This window comes from Eulemur rufifrons, chromosome 9, assembly GCF_041146395.1.
Source record: "Eulemur rufifrons isolate Redbay chromosome 9, OSU_ERuf_1, whole genome shotgun sequence".
NCBI lineage: Eukaryota > Metazoa > Chordata > Mammalia > Primates > Lemuridae > Eulemur > Eulemur rufifrons.
The window spans coordinates 35,771,482-35,799,455 of record NC_090991.1 but is presented as its reverse complement, the minus strand read 5'-3'; the positions used below and the strand labels follow the sequence as shown (position 1 = coordinate 35,799,455).

General features: G+C 58.1%; 1 protein-coding gene across 1 annotated transcript in view; it reads left to right on the top strand.

Annotated features, from left to right (window-relative positions):
• The first annotated feature begins 613 nt into the window (after nt 1-613).
• The window catches only part of LOC138391516 (SRC kinase signaling inhibitor 1), a 41,183-nt gene continuing 13,822 nt past the window's right edge, over nt 614-27,974 (top strand). Inside the window, exons 1-14 of the mRNA XM_069481316.1 lie at nt 614-907; nt 11,011-11,031; nt 14,623-14,818; nt 15,385-15,583; nt 15,993-16,086; nt 16,295-17,157; nt 18,126-18,218; nt 18,473-18,516; nt 18,828-19,015; nt 20,141-20,316; nt 24,996-25,126; nt 25,259-25,406; nt 25,709-25,955; nt 26,446-26,680. Coding sequence (XP_069337417.1) covers nt 629-907; nt 11,011-11,031; nt 14,623-14,818; nt 15,385-15,583; nt 15,993-16,086; nt 16,295-17,157; nt 18,126-18,218; nt 18,473-18,516; nt 18,828-19,015; nt 20,141-20,316; nt 24,996-25,126; nt 25,259-25,406; nt 25,709-25,955; nt 26,446-26,680 — 2,914 coding nt within the window. The 5' untranslated portion in view covers nt 614-628. The remainder of the gene's footprint in view (nt 908-11,010; nt 11,032-14,622; nt 14,819-15,384; nt 15,584-15,992; nt 16,087-16,294; nt 17,158-18,125; nt 18,219-18,472; nt 18,517-18,827; nt 19,016-20,140; nt 20,317-24,995; nt 25,127-25,258; nt 25,407-25,708; nt 25,956-26,445; nt 26,681-27,974) is intronic.

Below are 27,974 nucleotides of genomic sequence, written 5' to 3'. Positions count from 1 at the left end.
ACCTTTGCCCTCATTACACCATGTATCCTAACCCTGGCCCCTCTCCCAGCCAGCCCCAGCCTTGAGGATGAGTATGCCCTGGACATGCTAGTCTGAGGGAGGAGGCAGCCCCCTCCCACCCTCTCCTTAGAGGATGCCCTTGGAAGGAAGACAGTGCAAGGTCCTTTTTACATTTTTTAGGAAACTTCCAAAAGGCAACCCCCCTTTCCCTCACCTGTTTGCACCAGCTTTAGGATACAGAAGGGGTGTGTGGCTAGAGAGGTGTCCAGCTCACCGTCTTCCACCACTTTCTTCCATCCCCATTGTGGCCTCAAAATCTCCCACAGTCATTATCTCCCCAAACCCACGGGGAGGAGCAAAAAGTCAAATCCTGCCCTTGTTCCCCACCCGCCCTTGGGGCTGAAGGTGCCCTCTGCACCCCGTCCACCCTTCTGCTGCCTCCCGTCCCTAGTGGGGGCTGGGAGCCCCTGCCTCACCCCAGTAGCCTCTCAACACCCTTAGGCACGCCCCCTCCCCCCCGCCCTGCAGGGACCCCGGTAAGGGATGGGCAGGCCAGGCCCGGGCGCACCGTGACCCCGCCGTGCCCCTCTTGCCTCTCGCAGCAGATCCGGAGCGGAGCAGCCCCCCCATGCTGTCTGCGGACGATGCCGAGTACCCGCGGGAGTACCGGACCCTGGGGGGCGGGGGGGGCGGGGGCAGCGGGGGCCGGCGCTTCTCCAACGTGGGGCTGGTGCACACGTCGGAGCGGAGGCACACGGTGATCGCAGCCCAGAGCCTGGAGGCGCTTAGCGGGCTCCAGAAGGCGGATGCTGACCGCAAGCGCGATGCCTTCATGGACCACCTGAAGAGCAAGTACCCCCAGCACGCCCTGGCCCTTCGAGGCCAGCAGGACAGGATGCGAGAGCAGGTGAGTGTGCCCAGCTACCTGCGGGCTGGGGGCTGCGGGTGGGCGGGCGAGGGGACCTGATCCTCTATCCGTGGCCCCAGGCTTATTCCAACTCTGGGAGGCGTCTGGGGCAGAGAGGGCTGAAGGGAGAAGTTAGAGAACTGTCCCTTTAGGGCAGTGGCCCTGGTTGTCCTTTTCTAGAGCCTGGGGAGGAAGAGGCTGGGGGCTCAGCCTCCAGATCTCTGCCTGCAGTCCTGGAACTGGCAGCATGTGATTGGGCAGAGAGCTCAGCCTCTTTAACTCAGGCTATTTGGGCAGCAGGGCAGGAAGAACATGCCCTGGAGGCCAAGGACATGGTAGGGAGGAAGGGAGGGGCTTGGTTGGGAGGAAAGGAGGGGACCGCCGTGGAGACTGATGTTCTGCGCCTGAGGGTCCATCCAGTGGTGGAGCTGAGATGCTGGCTGGCTGTGACATGGGCCCTAAGGGAGGCTAGGGCTTGGGAGCCTCACTAGGCTGGGTCTGATAAGTCCCCAGTCCCTGCAAGAAGGGAGCCCAGGACTGCCGCCTTTTACCTCCTTCCTCCCTGTTCCACCCTGCACCAAGACTCGCTGTGTGACTTTGAGCTGGAAGCTTCCTCTCTCTGTGCCTTGGTTTCTCTCCTGCCCTCAGTAAGGCTTAGGGAGGAGTCTTGGCCTCTGCCTCTGGACCTAGACCCGTCTCCTTCTGTATGGGCTGGGACGCTTCCCTTCTATACTTTCCCAGAGCAGAGCAGGGTGCAGTGGCACACACCTGTGGTCCCAGCCACTCGGGAGGATCACTTGAGCCCAGGAGTTCAAGGCCACAGTGAGCTATGATTGCACCACTGTGCTCTGACCTAGGTGACAGAGTAAGACATCTTGTCTCAAAAAAAAAGAAAAAAGAAAGGAAAACCCCACCCCCACCCCCCCACCTTGGGCTCCTGAATGCATCTCTCCACTCAAGTATGAGCTTCTCCTCTGTAAGAAAGTCCTTTCTGGGACAAGTCTTCTGCTTACAGTCCTGGCTAGGTGAGGTGCCCTGATGATTGCTGTATATTGGCTGCTGAGACTCAGGCATTGTCCCCTCTGGAAGGAGGGACTATGGGGAGGGAGGTACATCCCATGAGCATCCTTTCAGTCAAGCCTTGGGGTGTCAGTTCCTGCTGCCACACCTGTCTTGCTCTGTCTCCCTTTTCCAGGTACTGCTGGGTGTGGCTGGGGATGGGGAGGAGTGTCCCCACCCCCACCCTCACTGCAGGGAACAAGGACTCACAGGCACATGTCTGGTACCTTATCTGTGCCCTGATGCCACCTCCAGTTCTGTCTGGCTTTTGCCTTTTTCCAGCTCCAGAGTCCTCCTGGGAGCAGGGTCCAGATGAGAGAAGGGAGATTGCAGATGAGATGCGGCCCTCACCCTCAGGGCTCCCTCGCAGTGGTTCCCCTTGTGTGGGGAGGCGAGGGGCAGGGGCATTTGTCATCTAGCTTGGGAGGGGGTTTAGAGAAGGGGAGATCAGGTGGGCAGGCCTGATCAGGAAAGGCTTCCTGGAGGAGGAGGTACCTAAACTAGGCTTAGAAGGATGGAAAGGGTTTGCACAGGCATAGAGGAAGAGAATGTGGTTTTAGGAGGTGGGTGGGGGGAGTGGTGCGAGCTTAGACCTGAGTTGGTTTGGGGAATGGCACAGTCCGCCTGGCTGGTACAGGAGGCTCAGGTGTGGGACATGTGGGGGCAGACTGAAAAAGTGGGCCCAGGTGGTGGTGGCAAGGAGGGCTGTGGCTGCTTCTGGATGGCAAACAGCAGGGGACAAAAGGCGGGCCGGAGGCAGGGGAAGAGAAGAGGAAGAGTGTATCTGGGATGATGAAGAAGAAGGGAGGACGGATGGGGCTTGGAAGGAAGACTGAGCAAGAGTTATTTGCTGCCTGGGTCTATGAGGCAATGACAGAAAGACCTGGGCAACAGGGAGATGTTGGTGTCTTGGAGAGAAACAGGAGGGTTGGGAGGGAAATGTGTGGGGGGTTGGGGAAGGGAATATGAGTTTGGGGTGTAGATTGGGCATTCACAGGGGTGCCGGTAAGGCACCACATATGTGGCTCAGGTCTCCAAAGTGACCACAGCTTCAGGAGGAGAGTGGAGTGTGGTAGGACCTGGGACATTAGGGTATAAGAGTGGCCATCAAGACAGAATGGAGTCTGAGAAGGGAGAGAGCCATGATGGTTGGGGGCAGGGGTGGGAATATTCTGCATCCACGAAAAAGTGGAAAAAGACCCCCTGAAGGAGGGGCCAGGAGGAGGGGGACCTGCACTTCAGAAGTCAGAAGGGACGAGGAGAGAGAAACAGCCATCGGGACTGGCCAGGATCTGTGGGTCCAGAGAGGGCGAGCTCATGTCTCGCGGTGTGGTGAGATAATGGCCGGTCTCAGGGGCCCAGGAGATTGGGGGTGGGGAGGGGCCAGGAGCCTTGGCCATAGACCTGTTTGGGGAGATTTGGCCAGAAAAAGATAGAAACAGCTGAAGTGGCAGCTTCAAGGGGCAGCAGGCCTGGGAGAGAAGCTGAGGGCCTCTTTCGTCTCTGGCATGTTTGCTGTAGGGAGCAGGCACCCAGTGAATACTTAGGGAACGAACCAGAGCACAGCCACTCACTCACACATTCGCTCCTTTCTTTCCTCCCCCGCTCCCTCCCTAGAGTGTGAGCGGGCAGGGTCGTGGCCCTTTCTCTTGCCATCCAGTGCTGGTGCCCAAGCCTAGCACTGGCTCAGTGCGCGCTTGTGGAATGAATGACAGAAGGAAGGAGGAATGAAGGGAGGATGCTGAGGGGGAAGAAGGTCATGGAGCGATGGGCTTTCAGCCTTAGGTGTGGGGTGGCCTTGGGGTAGCAGAAGAAAGTCGCTTCCACTGAGATGCAGGAAGTAAAGATGTGCTATCAGGACAGAGACAACTGGGGTGAGGCCACTCCTGCCAGTGAGTGGTTCCCATGAGGCAGGTGGTGACATCCTCAGGGAGGAGGGGCTGAGAGCTGGAGGAGGGGAAGGCTGGGAGCAGCCAGGTGCAGGGAGGCTGGGGACAGTCAGGAATTGGAGATAGCATTTCAGTACTACCTGATAGGGAAGGCCCGGCCCTGGGCTCAGGGAACCCCTGGTCCATCAGGAAAGACAAACATCCCGAAACAGACCCAGGGCACTAGTTAGAGACAGACCCAGCCTATGTAAGGGACTTGCCAGCATCGCTAGGTCCCTCTGCGGTGGGAGCTCTGTGCCCCATTCCAAGACTTGCCCCAGGAATGCCCCTCCCTGTCCCGTCACAGTCCCCCAGCGGCTTCTGCCCGCTCCCCCTAATGGGGTGTCCCCCGCTTCGCACACACAGGTTGGCGGCTGGACCGTGGACCCCGTGTGCCTCCTCAGCTCCCTCTGCTCCCACCTCCATGGCGACTCCGCCCCCTCCGGGGCTGGCCAGCCGGCCCAGGTGAGTCACCCTCCTCCACCCCAGCCCCCACACCCATGGCTGAGTCTGGCTTTGGGGAGGATTAGTTTTTGGAGGGGGGATATTTAGGATTTTTATTTTGCATCCCTTTCTCTTTTAGGTAGGAGCCCCCATTTTCAGGGGACTTCTATGCCCTGTATCCACATCTCCCCTGATCGTCTAATTTCCTGCCACTACCTCCCCAAACCTGGTTGGCTTTGGGGAAGGAATTTTTTGAGGGAGGATACTCAGGATTTAAATTTTTTTTTTTTTAATTCCTTGCTCCTTTAAACAGGAGTGCCCTCACCTTGCCCCATGGGTTTCCGGAGTCTCTTAAGCCCTGCCTCCACTGAAGATATCTTACCCTGTCCACACCCTACCTTTCCATTTCCAAGCAGACCCAACCTTCCCCTGATGTCTTTCCATCAGGAAGTTCTGCATGATGTCTCTCTCCCACCCTTCTTGCTATGTTCAAGGCTTAGTTTCAAATTTTTAAGAGGACTTGGGCATCTGGCCATTTGTTCTGAACTTGTTCCCCTCTTCCTCATCAAGCCTCAGTGTCCCTGATGGGAAGATGGTTCTTAGCTTAGACAGGGGCACACTTAGACAGGATACCAGGGGTCTGGGGTCCCAGCTAGGCCTGGACGTTGCCATGGGACAAATAATAGCCACCTGAGGCCCAAACAGGGAGAGGGACCAGGAAGTCAGAATTGCAACAGAGAGGGGGCAGTTCAGGCTTGACCTGAGGACGTTCAACTGCAGGAGGTGGCGGAGGGCAGTGGCAGGGAATCCAGTGGGTAGCAGTGGTACTCGGTTCCTTACACACCTTGCTCCTCCTGGAGAAGGACAGCAAGGCTTGACTTTTTCAAGGGGAATTAAGAGAAAAAAATTGTGACTGCCCAGGAAATGATAAGCCTTCAGAGCGAGACGTTTTAGCTGAGTGTAACTCAAGTCTAGCAACAGATTGGCAGGCTTGGCATCACTCACAGGGTGTCCAGCCGATTCCTTTCCCGGCTCTCAGCCCCGTCTTGGCTGAACTTGGGGGAACAAGGATGTGTCTGCCAAGGCTGGATGGCAAGTAGGACAGACTTGTCCTGAGTGACCAAGTGTGTGGTGGAGGCCAAAGTGGGGCTGGGACAGGGATGGTGATGGGGCAGAGGACAGGTTCGATGGAGCATCTTGGGCTGTGATAGGGTTGGGGTGATAGACGGGAGTGAGGCTGGACTCAGATGAGCTCAGTTGCACCTGTCATGGGGTTCTAGGCCCATCCACATCTGGAATCTGCTCTGATCGCCGAAGGGGGAGCTTGAGCAGACCTTTGCCCCAGGGCTTTGTAATTACTGAGGAGAGTGGCTGTGCACAGGATCTTGTCATCACCACATACTTAGAGCTTAGCATGCTCCCCGTCCCCAGGCCTGAGTCTGAGGTTCCTTTTTGTCAAGTGCAAGTCTAGAGATGTTCCACAAAGGCCAGAGTCACACAGCCGGGCCAGATAGGAGGGCATCAAGGAAACTTAGGCATCTTTGGCCTCCCAGACTTGGCCAGGGATTAAGTCCTAAGAGAGTTAAAAAAAACAGAGGTGCACAGCGGAGACCCAGGTGGGGAGAGGCTGTGGGCTCCGACGGTGGCAGAGCAAGAGGCGAGGCAGGACACCGTCCTCTCCCCTACTCTACACCAGGCCAGGCCTTTAGGAATGGGAGCGGGACAGAGGACCCTGGGAGGGGACCAGAGGTTAGACTACTCGCCGCAGCCCCTCCCCCGCTTCCACCAGGCTGTCTAACCTCCCTCCCTCCTGCTGCAACCCGAGTCCTGGGCGGCGGGCCGGCGTATCGGGTGACCGCGCGTCGCAGCCACCAGCCTCCGCCGCTCCTCGGCGGGGCCGCGCCGGGGAGGGGGCCGAGAGAGGGGATGTGCACGGCGGCGCGCCGCGCGGCGCCAGGTGGAGTCGTGGTTACCGGGGCGACCGGGGCCCGGGCCGGCTCGGCGGCGGCGGCGGCGGCGGCGGCGGCGGCTCTCGCACTGCAGCAAAGGGCACCGGCGGCGGCTGCGGCTGCGGCTGCGGAGGCGGCCGGGGGAGGGGAGAGCCCGGGCGGGTGGGAGCTGGGGGCCGCCCTCCCTCCCCCGCCCGACGCAAGACCTGGGGCTGGGGGCCCCGCGGGTACACCTGTGGCCGCAGGTAAGGGGGAGCGGCTGTGGGGGCGGGGACCACCGCCTCGGGTACAGCGGGGGGGGGGGGGGGGGGCGCCAGGGACACGGAGATGGGCCCCCCCCGCCCCCCGCCCGCTCCGAGGCACCTAGAGCCATCCAGGGGTGGGAGACGCTCGGGCCATTGCGGGTTCCCAATCTCTGAGAAACGCCTCCTCCCCTCCCCCACTGCATTAGGTGCCTTCCGCGTGGGCCGAGCCCCCACTCCAAAATGCGGCTGGCGCCCCCTCCCCCAACCTCGGAAAGTCATGACCTTCCTGGGGTGCACCCTCGCCCCCAGCGCAGCGCAGGTCCCGCAGCAACCCCCCCAACACACGCACTCTGCATTGGGAAGGGGTAGGAGGTGAGATGTCGATCCGCACGCCTGAAGGGGAGGGGAGTGCATGTGTCGCGGTGGGAGCCTGTCGCCCCAGGGGTGCGTCGCTTAGCCCCAGCCTGGGGGGGGGGCGGCTGTTTACGTGGACTCCGTGGACTCCCGTTCACCGGAGTTGAGAGGTGGGTGTGTGTGCCGGTGCGTGCTGAGCTGGGGGATTGAGGAGCCAGGTGCTGGACCCTTGGGTGTCCTCCCTCCCTGGAGGATGCGTTGTCAGGGCACCAGGTCAAGGAGGGGTCATGCACTCACCTAGTTCGCCGGGGACGTCTGCCCAGGCGAGGAGAGACCTCAGCTGGCTGGGGGAAGGCTCCCAAGGGGCACAGCCCTGCCCCTCCCAGGGTACAGGGGTTGGGAGGAAGGGCCAGCTGCAGGGCCAGGGAGGAACCCCACCACCAAGGCTAGGGTGGAGGAGGGAGAGAGGGAGTTAACTCCTCAGGCCCAGAGGGGAGAAGCTGTTTCCTCTTCTCACCAGGGAGTTGGAGGATTCCCTGGCCTTGCTTCCTGGGGCCTTCAGGGAAGCTCCCACTCCCCATTTCTGAAAGCCTGGTCCCTAGACATGGCTGGCCTCCATCTTCCCCTGTTGGAACACCTCTCATTTTGCACCAGCTCCTGTAAGATTCTTCCCCACAAGTGGTTGCCCCAAGCAGGGTCTCCCCTACTCACCCCTTTCTTTATTTCCTCTCAGTGTCTTCTGGAAAGGCGAGACCCCTCCCTGAGTATGGGGAGGGAGAGAGCTTTGCCTTGGTATTGGAGGATTTTGCTTGAAGTGGGGAGCCAGATCTCTCCTGGGCCCTTCCTGCCCTCTGCCCTCCTCCCAGGGGGCTTTCTGGTGCTGGGAAGTTCCCAGGGAAAAGGCCTAGAAGGCTGAGCAGTCTGGGTGCCAAGAGATGGAGGGAGTGGTGCCAGACAAGAGCATGGGGAGACAGCCCCCTCCTCCCATGGGCTGGTCCTGTTTTATTTGCATTTGTTCATTGTCACATGGTTGTTGAGGGCCTGCTTATATGCCAGGCACTGTGTTGGGCACAGCAGGAGGAACAGACAAGCAGGAAAAGGGTGAGGAGGTAAAAGGTGCTGGAAGTTGGAAGGGGAGTGGCTAGGAGTGTCCTCCCTCAGAGAACAGGGGAGGAGCCCTTTGCTCTCAGCCACCCAAGGCTGTCCCTTGGGTTAAAACCCTGGAAAGAGAGAGAGAGGATGGAAGGTTTCCCCAGAGGCCTCCCCCCCACTGTGATTTCCCCCTTCAAGGACAGGGTTGCCAGAGACTATGTGTGTCATTCCTGGTGGGGTGGACATGAAAGAGGATTATTCTTCCCACTTTCTGGAGGGAGGACAGAGGATGGAGGGGGAGGACTCACATTCTTTAGAGATCAGAGCCCAAAGTCCCAGAATTTTGATCTCAGCATCATTCATACATCCAAGTGACCTAAGCACAAACATAGCTGTTCTGCTATCTTTACTCTTTAGTTGGGCTCAGCTAGCCTTTCCTATGGCACTGACACCACCCAGTCCTCTCCCTTAGCCACTGCTAGTGACCTGTCCCTTCCAGGTGACTGCCCCATGGGTGCACACAACCTTGGGACCCTGGAGCAGGCCCATGTTGAGGCCATAGGCAGTGTGGCTGTGGCCAGGCCCTGTCCCTGTGTCCCTCCCAGGGACATGAGATGGGTCCCAGTCATCTGTACAAGGTACCCTGAGTCCAGCGTGTTGACATTGGTGACAGGGTAGGGGACAGGGCATCTTCTGACTCTTTTGAATCAAGAGATCACCTCCCTGACACATGATGTCTAGCACATCATAGGCATGGGGCATTGGCCAAGGTGGCCAGAGGCACCCTGACCTGGCTAGCAGGGGGAAGAAGGGATGGACTTTCTCTTTGTATGTGGGTGGCTCTGACACCACGTGTGTGTATTGGGTGTGTTCCTGTAGCTGGCGTGTGTGTCTCGGTGTGAGTGGGGTGGGTATCCATGTCTCTGTGTTTCTGTGACTCTGTGGGGTGCTTGTGAGAGTGCGTGTGAACAGTCAGGGGCCGAGGGGAGGGGTACACTTTCATGTACGCGTCGGGGTGGTCTACCTGTGGGTATCTCTGTCGCCCAATTGCTGTTTGTTTCTGGGGCTGTTTCTGGACGAGGAGGGCTTCTGTCTCCGTGCTTGTGGCCCTCGGTAGGTGTGTTTTTGTTGTGCTGGGTGTTTGTGGAGATGTCCTTATCTAAGGATGTGTTTGAGAGTCCGAGGCGGCCCTGTGAGTGAGCCCGCATGTGGCGGGGAGCTGTGGGTGACCCATGCGTGTGCCGCCGGTACTGCTTGTAAGGGTGGAGGTGGGTGAAGGACTTGAAGCCTCTGCAGAGCTGTCCATCACTGCCGGGTCTGCAGACATGACTCTCATTGTAAACCTCCGGTGCCCTCTGCCTGGCTCTGCCTGCCACCCATGTGTCCATTCCCTCTGCCACACCCACCTTCCCAAGCCGAAGGCAGCTGTGGCTGTGGCCTGTTACTTCAGCCCCTTACCTCCCCTCCCCTCGGCACCTGTGGGCACCCTGGCACCCATGGGGGTAGCTTCTGTCCGTAGATTATTCCAGGCATTGACTGGGGCACAGACTTTGCTATCCCCTTTTCCTGCCTGGCATGTGACTATTTTTCGTCTTCTGGAGCCAATACTGGGGGGATTGTGGCTCAGGTGGGTGTGGTCCTGGCAAACGAACCGTTTCATCCCAGCCCTGGCCCTGCGTCACCCCACCCCAGAGGTCTGCCTCAGGTAAAGCCTCCATCCGGCAGTGCCCCTCAACTCCTCCCTTCCAGGAAAGCATTCAGGTGGCCCAGGACACCCTGGCATGCTGTCCTTCCCCCATCAGGGACCCTCGATGTTCCTGTCCTCTGCCAGTGGCTCTGAGGCCGGGGGAATCTTGTCTGGTTGTGCCAGGCACCCCAGGGCCAGGCCATCTGCTGCCTCTATCTTCCTGCTGAGGCTGGCACTGGTCAGCAGGGTGCCCCTGGCTTTGCCAAGAACCAGCTCGGCCTCGGGGCTGCTCCTTCCTTGTCCTAAGCCATCTGGAAGGGCCTTCTGGTCTTGAGGGAGGGTGGGGCGACCCTGGGTCGCTGTGAGAAGGCATCTCAGGCTCCATGTTCTGGGGAGGTTAGGAGGGATGCACGGACCCTCCTCTATCATCCAGCCAGCCACAGGGCGTTGCCAGGTCCTCTGTCCCCCCCAGCTGCCTGTGCATCGCCCAGCGCGTGAGGCTACCGGCATCTGTAATCCAGGTCCGTCATGGATGTGGCTCCCTGCCCTGGCCTTGGCCCCAGCCTCCCTCCTGCACTCCCTGTCCCACCAGCCCTGCCCAGTTCTGATCCCATTCTGCCCCACTCAGCTCTTCTGCTTGTCCACCCAGTTAAATCTAAATACTTGCTCTCAGCATCTAAGGCCACTTGTCATCTGGCCTCAGCCCCCTCCCCCCACCCCTTGCAGCCCAACCTGCCACCTTCCCAGGCTGCCCCCCAGCCAAAGCGGACTACGGAGTATTCCGTCAACCCACTCTCCACTCGCCTGCGCCCGGGCACTTGCCACACCGTCCCCTCTGCTCAGCTCGCCTTGCTGCTCAGTCTCCAGCTGCTCATTTTTCAACACCGAGCTCAAACGCCACCTCTTCTGGGAAATTTCTCCTGGCCTGCCACAACCACATGCCACTTCTCTGACCCCACAGCTCAGCTGTATCTCTGCCCCTCTTTTGACTGTGTCTCATGGGTTCCCTACGTCATGGTCACAGTCCTCTGTGCCTTTTCCTATATGTAGTTCTCTGAGGGCTCTTACTATAGCTAGGAGGCGTGGCTTGTGAATATCTGGAGTGGTCCTCCCCTGCTCCCACCAGCAAGCCTCCAGCCTGCTCAGGGCCATCCTGGCTACACCGCAGTGTTCCAGGTCCTAGCAGAGAATGGGATGTACCAGGCCTGACTTCCTTCCTGCTCCTGGGAGGGTAGAGGGCCCACGTCCCAGGGCTCAGTGCCGGGCTCCAGGGGTCTCTAACCACCCCCCTCCTCTACCCTCTCAGCCCCCTCATAACCATCTCTTCTCTTATTTCCATCAGCAGCCAAACTACTGGAGTTTCAAGGTCAGTGTGTGATGCTTCTGCTTCCATGACAACTGCATGTGCTCTCCCTCCCCTGCGCCTGCCCCTCCCTTGCACAAGCTTTGCACCCACCAGGGTGCGCGTCTGCACGGGCACCTCCTGGTGTGGGCGGTGGGCCTTGGGGCTGCAGGCTGTGACTGCTGCTTTGGGAGAGTCTGGGTTTGCCTGCCAGGCATGTGGATCCAGAGTGGGAATGTGGGCTGGAGATGCTCAGTCCCCGGGCTTCCGCAGCCCATAAGGGGTGTGTTGGAATGAGAAGGGCTGCCTGGCATTTCCCCAGCTTGGAGAGATTTCTGGCTCTGAGTTGGGGACCTGGACCCCATGATCTTGTTGAGGGGCCTGCTCTCTGAACTCAGATTTCACCTCCCAGGGAGGCCCCGTGACTATGATGAGTCCCTCATCTGTTTCTTACTCCCCATGATGGGGGAGTTGCCCAGTGCCAGGCAAGAGATTCACAGCCCTGCACCCCCAAACCTGTTGTCTAAGTGCAGGCCTAAGCTCAGGGATGGGTGCCTGCTGCCTCCTCTGGCAAGCCTGGACTCTCCTGAGCTGGAGAGCTGTCTTCCCCCTGCAAGGGCATCCTGCGGACCCCTGGGGAGCACCCTCGGGCCTCTCTTTCATCTTCCTTGGCACCCAGGCCCAGAGCTGAGTGAACCAACTGCTGCCTGCTTACTGGAGCCTCTGGCCCCTCAAGTCCTAGGCATCGTGACAAGGTCTGGGAAGCGTCCATCCCAGACTCCCCACGTGTCTTACTTGCATGCGTTCTCCCCAGCACCACCAGAATCCTGGAACCAGAAGACCCTGGAATCATAGAATGGCACAGCCGCTTTGGAGGAGGCAGGAGAGGGCAGTGGTTAAATGCATACCCAGGCTGCCTGGTAACGAATTCCAGTCTGCTGCTCACCAGCTTGGTGACCTGGGGCAAGTTACATAATCTCAGCCTCAGTTTCTCCTCTGTAAAGTGGAACAACAATGCCTGTGTCACAGAGTTGTTATAAAGATAGAAAAACTACAGTAACGCACGTGTCTGGCTCCTGTCAAGACTTACGTGGTAGCCAACCTCCTTGGCTGCCAGAATCATGGCTGCTGACCTGACTCTCAAACCTGGAAATCAGAATCTCCATAGGAACTTGTCAAAAATCTTCACCCCAAGGCCCCAACCCCAGAGATTATGATTCAGTGAACGTGGGGTCCTGGAAACAGTGCTTTTAAAAGCTTCCAAGGGATTCTTCCCCAGTCTATGGACAGCCTCTGGGACCCTCAGCTCCTACTCTGACCACCCCCCTCAAGGTTCCCTCTGTCTGACCTCTGACCGGGAGTCAACAGCTGCTCCCTAGAACACCTCCAGGGACGGGTTTTCCCATGGTGGCCCCTTTCTTGTCTTGGCTTGAATCACTGTTCTGTTCTCTTGCCACCTCCCTCATGGCCGGGAAGTCCTTCTGGATGTCTCACTTTACTCTGTCCTGTTGTCTCAGCCCAGGGATGGAGGGAAGTGCTGACAGGTTTTCCCTCTTTTCAAGAGGGTTTTCTACAAAGGCTGTGACAATGGAAGGTGTGCTCCACTAGACAGGAACTGGTGGAGCAGGGGATGTGAGCATCTCTTCTCCAAGGGCTCTTGCCTTCTTGGCAGTCAGCAACCCCCAGGATCCCTGCCCTGCCCCCTTCATTCTGGTCCCTGTTCCATCTTCCTACTGGTACCTCATTGGTACCCCCTGGCACTGTGGCCACCCCCTATTTCTCATCCTTGCTAACTGCCTCATTCTGCCTGAATTCTGTAGCCCCTCATCCACACCAGCCTGGCAACCACTGACCTTTCAGTTGCCAGGCAACCCAGTGACCACCAGACCAGACCTGGTTCTCCATATGGCTGCAGAGCTCCCGCCCTTCTTCTGGGGCTGGAGGTGAGAGCAAGGGACACAGGCTGGCACTGGTGGACAGCCTAGAGCTGAGCCACAGCATCTAAAGTCTGGGCACAGGCATCCCCTCCAAGCCGGCCCAGTTCCAATGCTGCCTTCCTCCTCCTAGGGCCCATGCCCGCCCACTGGTCAAGGCATGGTGCTGGATGCTGGAAGCCCTGTGATGTCCCCAAATCTGACCTTCCATGTCCCCAAGCCCTCAAGGCCACCTTGGGGACAGCAGGGCACACTGCCCATCAGAGGAGGATGCTCTTTCTTTTCCAGAGTGCTGATCCAATTGGAACGTTAAATTGAGTTAATACGAAGATAGAGATTAATTAGAAGTTGATCAGGATTTGGGGAAAGAGGGAGCCAAAGAGGAGAATAAATGATTCCTTTTTAGAGCTATTTTATTGTCTTTTTTTAAATTATAAAAGTAATATATTCGGATTGTGCAAAATTCACACAATTTTGTAGAGAAATCTATAGAGGAAAAAAGAAAGCTGTCTCTCAACTCTGAGATAACCAACGTTAATAGTTTTAAGTGATTTGCTGTTAAAATAGACCATTTATTTTACAGAAAAATACAATTGGGCAGCATGATTTTTTCTTGATGATAACATGTATATATATTATATAATATATATATATATTCCTACGTGGAATGATGTAGGTCTGATCCACTCTTTTACTCCCTTAAATAAATGAGTTTCAGTATAGCAACCAGGTTTGAGGGGACGGACTAGGGTAGAATGGGAGGGGCTGTGGCCCTGAGTGACAACCCAGTCTGCAGCCAAAAGTAGGTTCTTAAAGTGCAATTGAAATCATCTTGTGACTCCTCTCCCCCAAAGGAGAGAGCAATCAGGCTGTCCTGTGACATCCTTCCCTCCCTCCCCCAACCAGATATCAGCCTCAGCTCTAGCTTCGTGGGAGAGGCTGTGGCTGGGGATCCTGGGGAGGCTGGCCATGGTGGCTGGCTGTGGCAGCATGCGCCTTACAGGGAGGGGTGACACATGTGCCATGTGCACATGTGTGTCACACCAGGCTTAGCATGTATATTGTGTGCACTGGGCAGGGAGTCTGTTTGAAACTGGGGTCCAGCTGGCTTTGAGGGGTTTGGGATAGTTTTCCCAGTTACCTTAAACCAAAGACATTGATCTAGGCAAGGAGCCCCACCTCCCAAAGCTGAGGTCCTGGGGTCCTAGCTCTCTTTGCTTTCTCCACCCGCCTTGCTTCCCGCCCCCACCCCCACCCCCACCCCCACCCTCTGAACTCCATGAAGAATAAATTTGCCGCTCACAAACCCGCCACTTAATTAATGTCTGGAACTAATGCCCCAATTTGTTCAACGATTCTGCTGCTCACCTCGGTGACAAATTTGTGTTGTTGTTGTTCTTTGGAAGCTTAAAATAGCAGATGTGCCCGTGGCTTCTGCTCAGATGGTTTCTTGTCTGCTTTTCTGGCTTGCTTGAGTCCTTTGCCCACTCCTTACCTGCTGGGTGTCCCAGGGAGGCCAAGGCCCCGGAGAGGTTGAGGAACTCTCTTGTAGCCACACAGCGAGTCTGGAATTTGTGTGGGTGTCTCTGGCTGGCAGAGCCTCCCCAGGGCCTGGATGGGGGCAGCGGCAGGCAAGGAGGGGCTCACGCTTGGTTCCTCTCGCCCTGCCCTGCCCCTGCAGACCCGAAGCTCACGCCACACTCAGGGAGCCCAGCCTGGGCTGGCAGACCAGGCGGCCAAGCTGTCTTACGCCTCAGCTGAGTCGCTGGAGACCATGTCTGAGGCCGAGCTGCCCCTGGGCTTCAGCAGGATGAACCGCTTCCGACAGAGCCTGCCTCTCTCCCGCTCCGCCAGCCAGACCAAGCTGCGCTCGCCAGGTACTGCGCGCCCTGTCCACCCTCCCAACCAGCTGCAGGCTCCTCCCTCTGCTCTTCTCCCCTCCGTACTCATCCCCGACACCACTCAGTCCCTCCTCAGTCTCTGCTTCCCTTTCCAGCTCCATCTGCCCCCAGCAACCCGCCCCCCTTAGCTCTCTCCCTCCACCCCTCTCCCTCAGGATCCCCTGCCTAGCCTTTCTCTGCAAGGCGCCTCTCTCCCTCTGCTTCCTTTTCTCTCCCTGGGCAGTCCCCCCTTCTCTTCATCCCTTCCTTCTCCCCTCTCTTCTATCTCAAACTCTCTCCAATCTCTCTCAGCAGCCTCTGACCTTCCAGACTCCTTCTCAGTTTCTGCCCCACCTGCTCCTGCCCCAATTCCATTTCCTTGTCTGGGCTCCAACTGCGTGGGGTCCAGTGGGTGCCTGGCGCTGCCTGCAGCATGAGGGGTGCTTGGGTGCACCTGCACTCGGGGGCGGCTTCGGGCCTCAGACCCTGCCGCTGCGGTGCCAGCGCAGCTCCCGAAGGCTCTCCTGGCGGGCGGCGTGGTGGCAGCGGCCTCTCCTTCGCAGGGGTGCTGTTCCTGCAGTTCGGGGAGGAGACTCGGCGCGTGCACATCACGCACGAGGTCAGCAGCCTGGACACGCTGCACGCACTCATCGCGCACATGTTCCCGCAGAAGCTCACCATGGGCATGCTTAAGTCGCCCAACACCGCCATCCTCATCAAAGACGAGGCTCGCAACGTCTTCTACGAGCTGGAGGACGTCCGGTGGGCATGGCCCCAGGGGCTGGGTGGACTTCCCCACACCGCTCCTCTGAGGGGTGCTCGACCCCGCATGCCCTTCCCCAGTCCCCTCCTGACCCAACCTCAGCCTCCCCCTCCTCCCGGAGCCCTACCGCCCCCCTCTTTTCTAACTCATCCACCCCTGCTGGTTCCCTTTGGTTTGCGCTAACCTGAAAATGGCCTGAAGCCGAGGAAGCGGACTGGGTGAAGGCTGCTGGGTGTGTGTGTTGGTGACTGGCAACCTGAGGCACCAGATCCACCGAGAGAAGGACTTAGGAAGGGGTTGGGGCTCCTGGTGCCTCTTGCCACCCCTGTTCTCTCTGCCTGGAGTAGCCTCATCATTGTGCACTGCTGGGGGATGGATGGTGACCCTCTCTTCCCCCCCTGCCCCCAGGGATATCCAGGACCGCAGTATTATCAAGATCTATAGGAAGGAGCCACTTTATGCTGCTTTCCCTGGCTCACACCTCACCAACGGGGACCTCCGGGTATGGCTGGGGATGCCCAGGGCATTGGGGAGGCTGGGCGGATGGGGTCCAGGCGAGCAGAGTCTAGGCAGTTGTCACTGGGGACCAGGACCAGCTTTGGAGAAGGGACTTTCTAAGCGTCAGGGAGGAGATGCTGGCTTCTCAGGCAAGGGGCAGTGGACCCCTTTGTGACCAGCCCTCTGGGGTCCCGGGGCTGTTTTCTGCGCAGAGAGAGATGGTGTACGCGTCGCGGGAGTCGTCGCCCACGCGGCGCCTCAACAACCTGTCGCCAGCGCCCCACCTGGCTTCCAGCTCCCCGCCACCCGGGCTACCGTCGGGGCTGCCGTCGGGGCTGCCGTCTGGCTCGCCGTCGCGCTCGCGCCTCTCCTACGCTGGCGGGCGCCCGCCCTCATATGCCGGCAGCCCGGTGCACCACGCGGCCGAGCGGCTGGGAGGTGCCCCGGCCGCCCAGGGCGTCAGTCCCAGCCCCAGCGCCATCCTGGAGCGGCGCGACGTGAAGCCGGACGAGGACCTGGCGAGCAAGGCGGGCAGCATGGTGCTGGTGAAGGGCGAGGGCCTCTATGCGGACCCTTACGGGCTGCTGCACGAGGGCCGTCTGAGCCTGGCCGCGGCCGCGGGCGACCCGTTCGCCTACCCCGGGGCCGGCGGCCTCTACAAGCGCGGCTCGGTGCGCTCGCTCAGCACCTACTCGGCCGCCGCGCTGCAGTCCGACCTGGAGGACTCGCTGTACAAGGCGGCGGGCGGCGGCGGCCCGCTCTATGGCGACGGCTACGGCTTCCGCCTGCCGCCCTCGTCGCCGCAGAAGCTGGCTGACGTGGCGGCGCCCCCCGGAGGTCCCCCGCCGCCGCACAGCCCCTACTCGGGGCCACCCAGCCGCGGCTCGCCGGTGCGCCAGTCATTCCGCAAAGACTCCTCCTCTTCTGTCTTCGCCGAGAGTCCTGGAGGCAAGACCCGCAGTGGGGGCAGCGCCTCGACGACCGGAGCACCCCCTCCCGAGCTCTTTCCTGGGCCTGGGGAGCGCTCGCTCGTTGGGTTCGGGCCGCCAGTGCCAGCCAAGGACACGGAGACCAGGTGAGGGACACTCGCCAGGCCTCAGGGCTGTGGGGGTGGGGAAAGGGGGCAGGGCAGAGTCCTTGGCAGGTGTGTGTCTTGGACTCAGAGATCCCAGAGTTCTTTGTAGACCCTGAGTAGTATTGGATATGGCAGGGAGGGCATTGGAAAGACCCACCTGCCATTTTCCTGCTGTCTGCACCACCTGAAGGGGTGGGCGAGAGGTCCCAAGATGAGGACCCTGGAGACTGGGGTTTGCATCCATTTTCTGAGCCTGTTTCTCCAACTGTGAAATTGAGGGGCTGAACCAGTCCTTTTAGTGCCTTTCCAGCAGGGACACAGAATTTGCAGCCTTGAGAGCTGTCCAGCACAGGGCCAGCTGAAGTCCACTAGGGAGGAGGGTGCGGGTAAGAAATAGGGACGGCAAGAGCAGCATGTCTAGTTACCTAGCCTCCAGGGTAGGGAGCCCTTGCCAGCACGCAGTCCCCTCCTAAGGGTGCAGGGCTGGAGGAGGTAACCTCTGCCCTTGGGCAGCACTGCCGAGAGGTGAGGAGAACCCATTCGCCTTCACACAGCAGGCACTGCCCTGGGTACTGTTGATACCAGGTTGGGCAAACCTAGTTTCTACCCTGGTCTAGTGGGGAGACACACACACAAAAATACTTGCACTTCCCTTGGGTGGTGTAGGGCTCCTCGGGGCTACTGGAGCTGTCAAGCTGGAAGAAAGGCACAGCAGGCAGGGGAAGCATGTGCCAGGGCGTGGAGAGGTCAGGGTGGGCCTTAGGGAGGCAGTGGTGAGAGATGAGCGGGTGCTGTGGGCTTGATCCTTAGGTTTTGGGGGCCTTTGAATTGTCTGTGTGCTGGTCACCTGGCAGGGAATAGTGCTTGTTCCGGTTATCAATCTTAGCAATGGGGGGCTGGGCAGGGGACTGGGCAGGAGGGACCCTATGCTCAAAGGAGAGGTTGCTCAGAGCTACCTTCCTCCCCAGGGAGCGCATGGAGGCCATGGAGAAGCAGATTGCCAGCCTCACAGGCCTGGTACAGAGTGCTCTACTGCGAGGCTCAGAGCCTGAGACGCCCAGGTGAGGCCTCTCTCCCAACACCACTGCCAGGGGCTGGGGTTGGGGCAGGAGAAAGCGGGGATGGGCCTCAGGAGCCCTGGGCTGAGCTCTGCAATGTCTCACTCGGTGACCCTGGGTGAGTCCCTTCCCTGCTTGGGGACTCCATCCTCAGATCAGAGAGCTGGAGAAGATTACAGCTAAGGTCCTACCCAGCTCTGACAGTCTGGGGCTGGCCTGGCCCCCCTGATGGCTGTCTTTTCCCACCTGTGCCACAGTGAGAAGATTGAAGGCTCCAATGGAGCAGCCACCCCCTCAGCGCGTGAGTGACCCTCCCCCCCCCACAGGTCCCTGTCCTCTCAGAGCCTCAGTTCCCTAATCTGTAAGTGGGGTTTAAACAGTAACTACATTGGGCTTTCAATGGATAAATAAGTAGTGATCTTGGCCGGAGATGTATTTTCCCTGGCACTTTGCTCCCCACAGTTAGGACTGACCACCACTTGGGACAGGGAGTCAGAGCCATGTGCCTCTCAGGCAACCGTGTGGGGTCAGGGAGGGAGTGAGACCTTGTCCAGCCCCTCCCAGGCGCCCAATTTGTTCCCTTTCTCCCATCCTCGTGGTCCTTCTTTGCAGCCGGCGGCTCAGGCAGCCGGAGCAGCGGGGCCACCCCGGTGTCTGGCCCTCCCCCGCCCTCGGCCAGCAGCACCCCTTCAGGGCAGCCCACTGCTGTCAGCCGTCTGCAGATGCAGCTGCACCTGCGCGGCCTGCAGAACAGCGCCAGTGACCTGCGCGGCCAGCTGCAGCAGTTGCGCAAGCTCCAGGTACAGCCCCTCCCCGGGGCTCCGCCCCACCCCAACCCACGTACTGGCCGAAAGCCCTTCCCACAAGTCGCGCCCCATCCCCTCCTCCTTCGCCCATCCCCCACAGAGCCGTCCCTCGCTGTTTACTGGCCCCTCTCCGAATCCTTTCTCCTCCCCTTCCTCAAGCCCTCCTCCCTCCGCTCCGTCGCTGAACCACCGCTCCCTCACTAAGCCCCGGCTCCTCGCCCAAATCCCCCTTACTGAGCCCTCCTTCCCCGAGTCTCCGTCGCAGTCCTGGAGTCCCAGTCCACCCACTGAGCCCCCTCCCCCTGTCAGTATCCCTCGGGGCTGTTCCAGTACTTTTCTGCCCTGCATCCCTTTTCCCCCCAATTCGGGTGAGAGCCCTTCCCCCAAGTCCCCTCAGCTCCCCCTTCCTGAGCCCGGACAGTCTCCCCCACCTCGCCTGACAGATGGTCCCACCTGTCAGGAGACTGGCATCAATGTGCCTGCTCCTCGAGCGGGCCCAGGGCCCGTCAGGTGAGGATAATGAACAGAGACAGGCTGGGGATGGGGCAGAGAATTGCCATCTGGGCAACGAGTAAGAACTCGCCCACCCCCGCCATTCGGGCTTGGAACTGCGTTAGATCGATCGTTAACCTAGCCTTCCTGTCTCAGCCACAGAAACTCTATCAACCCCCAGCGCTGGAGTCCTTCATTCCAGTCCCGTCCCCATTCAGGGCTGCTCAAACCACAGCCATGCAGCCATCCTGTAATCAGGGCCCTACATGGGCCCACCCGTCCCGCAAATATTCCCATCCCCTTCTCCTGCATCTATATTTCCCTAGAACTTAACCTTGTCTTCCGCCCCCCACAATCCCACCCCTTCGCTGCTGCTCGTGGCCACAGCTATGCAGCTGCACCTTCTGCACCGCCATCCTGCCTCAGTTCTCCAGAACTGAGCCCTCGGCCCCTGCCCCCCGCCATCCCACCCTGTCGCTGCGGCTGGGGCCAAGCCTAACACCCGCATCTTCTGCGGAGCCCCGCCCTGCACTGGGCTGTGCTCTACCCGCCTTCTCCCGGCCCTTGCCCTGCTGCGCGCTCCACCCCCTCCCACCCGGGTCCATCCGTCCCTCGCGCGTCCCGCAGCTGCAGAACCAGGAGTCGGTGCGCGCGCTGCTGAAGCGCACGGAGGCGGAGCTGAGCATGCGCGTGTCGGAGGCGGCGCGGCGGCAGGAGGACCCGCTGCAGCGGCAGCGCACCCTGGTGGAGGAGGAGCGGCTGCGCTACCTCAACGACGAGGAGCTCATCACCCAGCAGCTCAAGTGAGGCGGGGCCCGCCGCAGAGGGAGCGCGGGGTGCGGCCGCGGTGACCTCCAACCTGGTTTCACTGGGAGGAGCACCTCCCTTCCTTCTGAGTCATAGGCGACGCTGGTCTGTTCTGAAGCCCGATTTCATTCTTTTCTGGCCTGATTTCTCGGTGACCCACAGACCTTTGACCGGCTGGCATAAGTCCTGATTTCTGTTTTTCTGGCTTGATGCCGGCTTTTGCTATGGTCTTGCTTCGTAATGATCCACAGTCTGCCTTCTTGTGGCTGCAGCTTCACTCTCATGTGGCCACCTGCGCGATTTCCTTCAGCCCTCTGCCTGCTTTTATGCTGGCCTGTGACCTGTGCAAACTGACCCTCAGGTAGAGCATTTGGGTGGAGCGTCAGGCATTGCCAACCATCCAGCTTGGTGGTTACCAGCCACCATTGGGAATCTAATTCCCTGATCTCTGAGACCAGGTATCGCCAAGGAAACCCCTCTTTCTCTTAGTGCAGCTGAAACGGGGCTCTAGTGTAACAGAGAACACCCGGCCTCCAAATGCTTAGACATGGAGGGGTTAACAGAAGACAGTCTTCTGATCCAAATTTAGCAAATGGCTGTCTGGCCATGATGCCATTGTCTGGCACCTTTGAAGGGAGAAGCTGCCTTTCACCGTCCATTCAGGGACTGAGCACCCCCACCTCACTGCTTTCCCTTGTCAGTTACTGCTCCTTCCTGTGTGCCCCCCTTGTGGTGGCACAGGGCACTAGGGGACCTGGGTTCCAGCTCTAGCATTGAGGGGCTGTGTGATCAGGTCAGTTCCTGCCCCCTCTCTGTGCCCCAGCATCCTCACTTGTGCCCAATATTAAGATTTTTGTGGTTCTTTTCCAAGAGGGGTTGGGTTGTACTGGCCAGCAGCTCAGGGAGCCGGGAGAGGCTGCCCAGCTTCCTCACTAAGTTGTAAATGAACCTCTTGCCAGAGGCTCCTTGAGAAGGGTCACTGCTCCTCAGCCCCGGGCCCACACAGACTGATGGCGCATGTGCCTTTCAGCGAGGCACAAGACAAAGATTCCTATGACACTGTGTGGCTGAAATGAAGTAAGGGGCCACCCCGTGTGGAAATAAACACCAGCAGCCACCCTGTCACTCTAGGTGTGATAGATAGTGACAACTCCAGCCAGATCTCCAAGCAGACTGGCACCTGCCATCCCTCTCACCCAGGGCATTCCATTTACCCGACTTTCCTGTCCTGTCCCTGTTCCTTTCCATTCAGCACAGAGGAGCTGGGTTGGAATTTTCAAAAGGAACTTTACTAAGACATTAAAGGAAAATTAAAGGAAATATAAAAGCACAAAGGCAGACGAGATGAAAGAATGAATTTATGTTACCATCATTATAAGTGTCTGATTCTTGGCTCCTGGGGTCCTAGACTCTCCAGGAACACAGAGTCCCCTCTCCCCTCCCCACGCCTGTTATAAAACCCATTATTCAGACTGCTCACTTGAGAGAGCTTGAGACCTGCAATACTGCTTCTGGAATGTGGATCCTGCCTCCTTGGGGGCAGCAGGGGCTGGGCTGCCCTGGTGCAGCCCTGGCCTGGCCATGAAGCCCCCCCCCCGCCAGCTCCCATAGACTCCCCAAGCGTGAACCCTGCAGGCCCTGCTGAGCCCCCCTCTGGCTGCAGCCCTCGTGTGCTTACTGTTTCCTCTTTCCTGGCATCCTGCTAGAGGTTAAGGCTGGTTCTGCGTTTCACTCTGCTTAGCTCACTCACCTGCTCACCCAGCCCAGCACTTGAGCTCTCTCTGGACATTGCCCGAAAGGGCAGCCTCTGCTGACTGAGACCTTTTGGGTCCTTGAATTGATCTTTGCCGAACCCAGCACCAGCTTTATAGGCACATGACCTGTGCGGTGACACAGAGCCCATGCTCAGAAGGGCCCCATGCTTGGTTTAGTGCTCTGCTTCACTGTCTTGAAATTCTTATTAATTTTTGAACTAGGGGCACCATTTCCATTTGGCATGAGGCTTCACAAGTTATTAGCTGTTTCTGTCCTGACCCTCCCCTCTTGACCCCTCCAGGACTAAAGTGGGTCTGGAAAGCACAGCCACTCTCTAATCCAGTGTCTAGTCCAGCTGGTCTGGGACCTGTTTGCAGAGCCTGTCAAGTTAGGGGCCCCCAAACTTTAATAGATCGGACGGTTAGAAAATCAAGGCCCTGACTGAGCCTAAGGCGGAGCCTGGTTCCTTCTGCCTGAAGGTTGCAATGCTGCCTCCTCCTGAAGGCTTCTCTGAGTCCTTTAAATAAGGGCCTCTTCCCCCTCGGAGTGATGTTGGGGAGTGACACTTTTACAAGACCAGCACAGCCTGGGCCAGTCTGGTGTCACACATACAAGCAGAGGAGAGTTGTTCTTTCCTATGTGCTGGAGCGAGGGCTGGAGTAGGACAGTGGGGAGTGCGTATGAGTGATGTTAGTCCAGCGTGGAAGTGAGATGCAGCAGAACCAATGGCAGAGACCAGATGTGGGTAGATCCTGCTTTGCCACAAAATAGTTGTATGACCTTGGACTAGTTAATCTCTCTGCCTCTTTTATTCCTTTTCTTAATGCCAAAGTCTTTATTAGGGTAGCTAATTAATTAGTTAAGTTTAAATGCTATAATATATAAGCTCCCAAATTATATAATGGTTCAAAAATAATAGACATATCTTTCTTCTTTCACATTGAACAGTTTTGGGTAGGTTAACAGGTTGGCTCTCCTCCATGCAGTCATTCAGGGATCTAGGCTGGTGGAAGTCTGCCATCTTTAACATGTGCTTTCCAAGATCACCCAGAGAGTTTCCAACCCACCAGGAGAAATGAGCATGGAGGAGCTTATGTGGGAGGCTTTTATGGGCCAGGTCTGGAAGTGGCATGTACTCGTTCCACTCGTATTCCATTGGGTAGACCTCAGTTGAATGGCCATTTATGCAAGGGAGGCTGGGAAATGCAGTCTGGTGTCTGAGCCCCTGTTTGTCCTTGTGTAAATGGGAGTTAATAACTGTTCCCACCTCCAGGATTTATTCTGAGGATTAATTAAGGTAATGAAACTGAAGGGCTGAGTATAGCACCTGGCATGCAGTAAGTGCTTAATACAAGACAGCTCTTTAACTGGTAGTGCTGAGTCACAGGGATTTTGCCCTTGACTCCAACCTCATCTGTCTTTCCCCCCGCTAGTTGGATGAAGATGTACAAGGCATGCTGATAAGATTTACTGATGACACAGAGCTTTAAGGGGGAGCAAATCTGTTGGATGGTAGAACTGAGATTCAGAAGTTGTTCGCACCTGGACTGAGCTGAAATCCAACAGATGGGATTTGACAGGAATGTATGTAACATCCTGCATGTGGGTCAGGGATGTCAGAGACTCAGGCCCAGAATTGAGGTGGCCTACCCGGGCAGCAGCTCCTTCCTCCACTTGTTCATTCACTGCACAATTACTTACCAGACATCTACTCTGTGCTGGGCATCGTGCCAGGTGCTGGAAATCGGAGATGGATCTGGAAGACGTGGTCCTTGCCTGCCTGGCACAAGTGGTCCAGAAGGCTGCAGAGCCCAGCAAATGGGAGCTTCAGGAATTTGGGGGGCAGGAAACAGACCCCCAACTCCAAGTGGAGGGGCAGGGGAGAACTTCCTGAGAACAAGTGGAAATTAGCCCCTGGGCGGGGTTGTGTGTGTGTGTGTAGGGATGGATGGATGGAATATTCTAGACAAAGAGAACAGCATTATAAAGGGTGAGAGAGGGTGGCGCATGCAGGGACCTCAGGGAAGTTCTAAAGGGCTCTAAATAGTAGCAAGCCAGGCGGGGGCAGGCCGTGCAGCTCCAAGGAGAGCAACCTCCAGAGACTGAACCTTAGCCGCCTGCTTTCCCATCTGCATTAGCTTATTTCATCCTCCTAATGTCCCTGTGAATGAGGAACTCTTACCATCCCCAGTTTTTGGACAAAGAAGTTGAGGCCCAGACATATTAGGTAACTTGCCTGGGATCTCCCGCAAAAGGCAGAGCTGGGATTGGAGCCTGGATGTATCTGACTCTAGAGCCAAGTTTTCAACTATGACCCTTGACCCTTGTGCCCTTCTCTGCTGCACTGAAGACTTTGGATTTTAGCCTCAGGCTGATGGCATCCATTTAGGGTTCAATGGAAGGGGTGGTGACCTGGTCTGATTTACATTTTAGAAAGTTGTGGGGTCTTAAATGACACAAGCTCAGCAGAAATCAATGAAAATCAAAAGCAGCTTTGGCCTCAAGGAAAGAGGCTGAGTGGCCGGATCATTTGAGAAAAGGCAGGTGGACACCATAGTGTCCCCTCAGACAGGAGATCCCTTGGGGGCAGGTATCACTGCCTCCGGTTCTCTGAAAGGCTTCAAAGTTCTTTGCTGCTTCCTTGGCAGAATGAGAATTGGGGGCTGCAAGTCACAGGAGGGATGTTTGGGCTGACGTTGCAGAAGAGCAGAGTTCCCCAGGGGGCTCAGAGTACCTCTCAGGGAGCTCTTCGGAGGTCTCCTCCCCTCTGAGACTTGTGTTGCTGATTTCACTTGGGCACGTGGCCTGTAGCTGGCTTTTAATTTTGATCTAACCGGTGGCCTGGTTTCTTTCCAGCTGCCCAATTTCAGGGGGCTGGGCTGGGGCCAGAGGGGCTGAGAGGGTCTCTCTGTGGCTGCAGTGACCTGGAGAAATCGGTGGAGAAGATCCAGAGGGACATGTCCCACAACCACCGGCTGGTACCCGGCCCCGAGCTAGAGGAGAAGGCGCTGGTGCTGAAGCAGCTTGGGGAGACGCTGACGGAGCTCAAGGGTGGGTCTGGGGCCAGCGAGCGTGGCACGGTCCGGGGTGGGAGTCCCTGCAGCACTCCTGCCATCACCCCTGTTCTCCCCGTCCTCAGTGCTCCCTCTGAGTGCCCCAGCTCACTCCTTCCTGTCCCCCCAGCTCACTTCCCAGGCCTGCAGAGCAAGATGCGGGTAGTGCTGCGCGTGGAGGTGGAGGCAGTGAAGTTCCTGAAGGAGGAGCCCCAGCGCCTGGATGGGCTCCTCAAGCGCTGCCGTGGGGTCACGGACACGCTGGCCCAGATCCGAAGGTCATTCTGTCCCTGACCTCTGATTTCCCATGGGGTCACACACTGGGCCCAGATCCATAGGTCAGCCTGACCCCTTATCCCGACTTCCCCAGAGGATGGTCACCTCTGACCTGTGACCCCTCAAGTGCCATAGGCTCGGCTTTCCCTTATGCTGGGGGCAGTTGCCCCTCCCCAGGCCCTCCCACCTCCCCTGCAAGATCCCAGAGGCCTGGTCACACCCCACCTCCCTCAGGCCAGCCTCCCCTCAGAGGGGGCCACCACCCTGCCGGCCTCACAGCTGCTCCTAACTCTCCCAACCCCAGGCAAGTGGACGAGGGTGTGTGGCCACCCCCCAACAACCTTCTGAATCAGTCCCCCAAGAAGGTGACGGCCGAGACTGACTTCAACAAGAGCTTGGACTTTGAAATGCCACCCCCCAGCCCCCCGCTGAACCTCCATGAGCTGAGTGGGCCGGCCGAGGGAGCCTCTCTTACCCCCAAGGGGGGCAACCCCACCAAAGGCCTGGACACTCCTGGCAAGAGAAGCGTGGACAAGGCTGTGTCTGTTGAGGTGCTGGGGCCTGGGATTGGGGGTGGGGGCCGGGGTCACACGTTCTCATCACCACCCTGGGGTGGGAAGTGCCAGACGTGTAGGTCCTTTCTCTAGGAGGAGGAGGGTCAGTTCCCTAATGGAAGTCTAAGAAGCATAATGAGGGTGACATTAGTCCTGCTAGACAGCAAGTGTATTCTAAAGCTATAATAATCAAAGCAGTGTGGCATTAGCATAAGAACGGACTGTGATCAATGAAACATAACAGAATGTCCCAGAAACAGGTGTCAGTATGTCAAGAATATAGTAAGTAATGAAGTAGCATTCCTGACCGTGGAGTTGATGTGTAACACCCACGGAGAAGGCAGAGGGTGCTGGGGGGCGGGGGGCAGGATCAAATGTGAGGCTTCCTTTTCTATTCCTTGCATGCGACTGGGGGGAAGAAGTGAGGCCCCAGAGGTCCCCGAGCAGGGCAACCGCCTCGGTCCTGACTCCCGGCCCCCCTCTCAAGGCTGCGGAGCGAGACTGGGAGGAGAAGAGGGCAGCCCTGACCCAGTACAGCGCCAAGGACATCAACCGGCTGCTGGAGGAGACGCAGGCAGAGCTGCTCAAGGCCATCCCCGACCTGGACTGTGCGAGCAAAGCCCACCCGGGCCCAGCCCCCACCCCAGACCACAAGCCCCCCAAAGTCCCCCACGGCCAGAAGGCAGCTCCCCGAACGGAGCCCAGTGGGAGGAGGGGCTCAGGTACGGGGTGGCAGGGGCTGGTGAAGAGCCCAGAGTGGGAGCGCTGTCAGGATGACGGGGGATGAGGGGGACTGGGGAGTGGGAATCACTATGGTGGGGCTGCCAGAGAGAGTGGCTCTGGGACATCAGCCACCTGCTAAGGGGAGACCCAGAAGGACAGGGTGAGCTGGACCCCGCCCAGGGCTTTCCCCACCACCCTAAGAGCTGCCAAGAGGACCACGCAGGGGGATGAGCAGGTCCAGGCAGAGCCATCCTGAACATGTGCCACCAACCAGGCTGTGCTGGGGATGTGCCACAGTACTGATAATGACACTCACACAGTTCCCGGGCTCCCCAGCCTGTGAGCTCATGGGGAGGCAGAAGTCCGGACCAGAAGTGGCAGTATCATTCATTCATTAATTCATTCCTGCAACACCTATTTGTTAAGTACCTACTGTGTGCTAGGTCCTGGAGATAGAGAGGTAAGACAGGGCTTGCTTTTAAGGAGCTCAAAATTTAGTGAGGGATGGCTCGGCCGGGTGGCTCACGCCTGTAATCCTAGTATTTTGAGGGGCTGAGGCAGAAGGATCGCTTGAACCCAGAAATGTGAGGTTGCAGTGAGCTATGGTGATGACACTGCACTCCAGCCTGGGAGACAAAGCAAGACCTGTCTCAAAAAAAGATTTACTGGGGGAAATAAAGCTAACATTGGTGTTTATCATGCACTTTCTGTGCCATAAGAACTGTTCCAGATGCTTTCTATGTATTAATCCTTATAATTCCACAACAACCCCAGGAGGCAGATATGGTAATTATTCCCATTTTACGGATGAGGACACTAAGGCTCAGAATGGTTAAGCGATCTGTCCCAAGCCATAGCTAGCCTGTAAACCAGCCGTAGAAGGCAGCTGCTAAATGCAGTGGCAAAGGCAAGCCCTGGTGCTGTGTAGTCCTAGAGAAGGCCCTGCGAGGGCAAGAGGGCTTCCTGGAGGGGGAGGCTTTCCACTGGAGCCTTGGAAATGAGAAGGCACTTCCCTGGCCAGTGAGAGAGGGCATTCCAGGGGGAGGGACCTGGCAGGTGCAGAGGGTGCTGGGCTAAGGAGCTTGCATGGGGTTTGGGATGATAGGGAGCTGCTGGAGGATCAAAGGCGGGGAGTGTCACAGTTAGAGTGACCTCTCAGCAGGTTGCCCTGGAAACAGGGCTGGAGGAGGAACTGGGGTTAAGGGAGAGCCAGGTGGGCGGGGCAGAGCTGAGCCTAGGGCTGAGGGGCAAAGGAAGAAGGGGGCTTAGAGCAGGGTCTCCAGCTCAGTATGT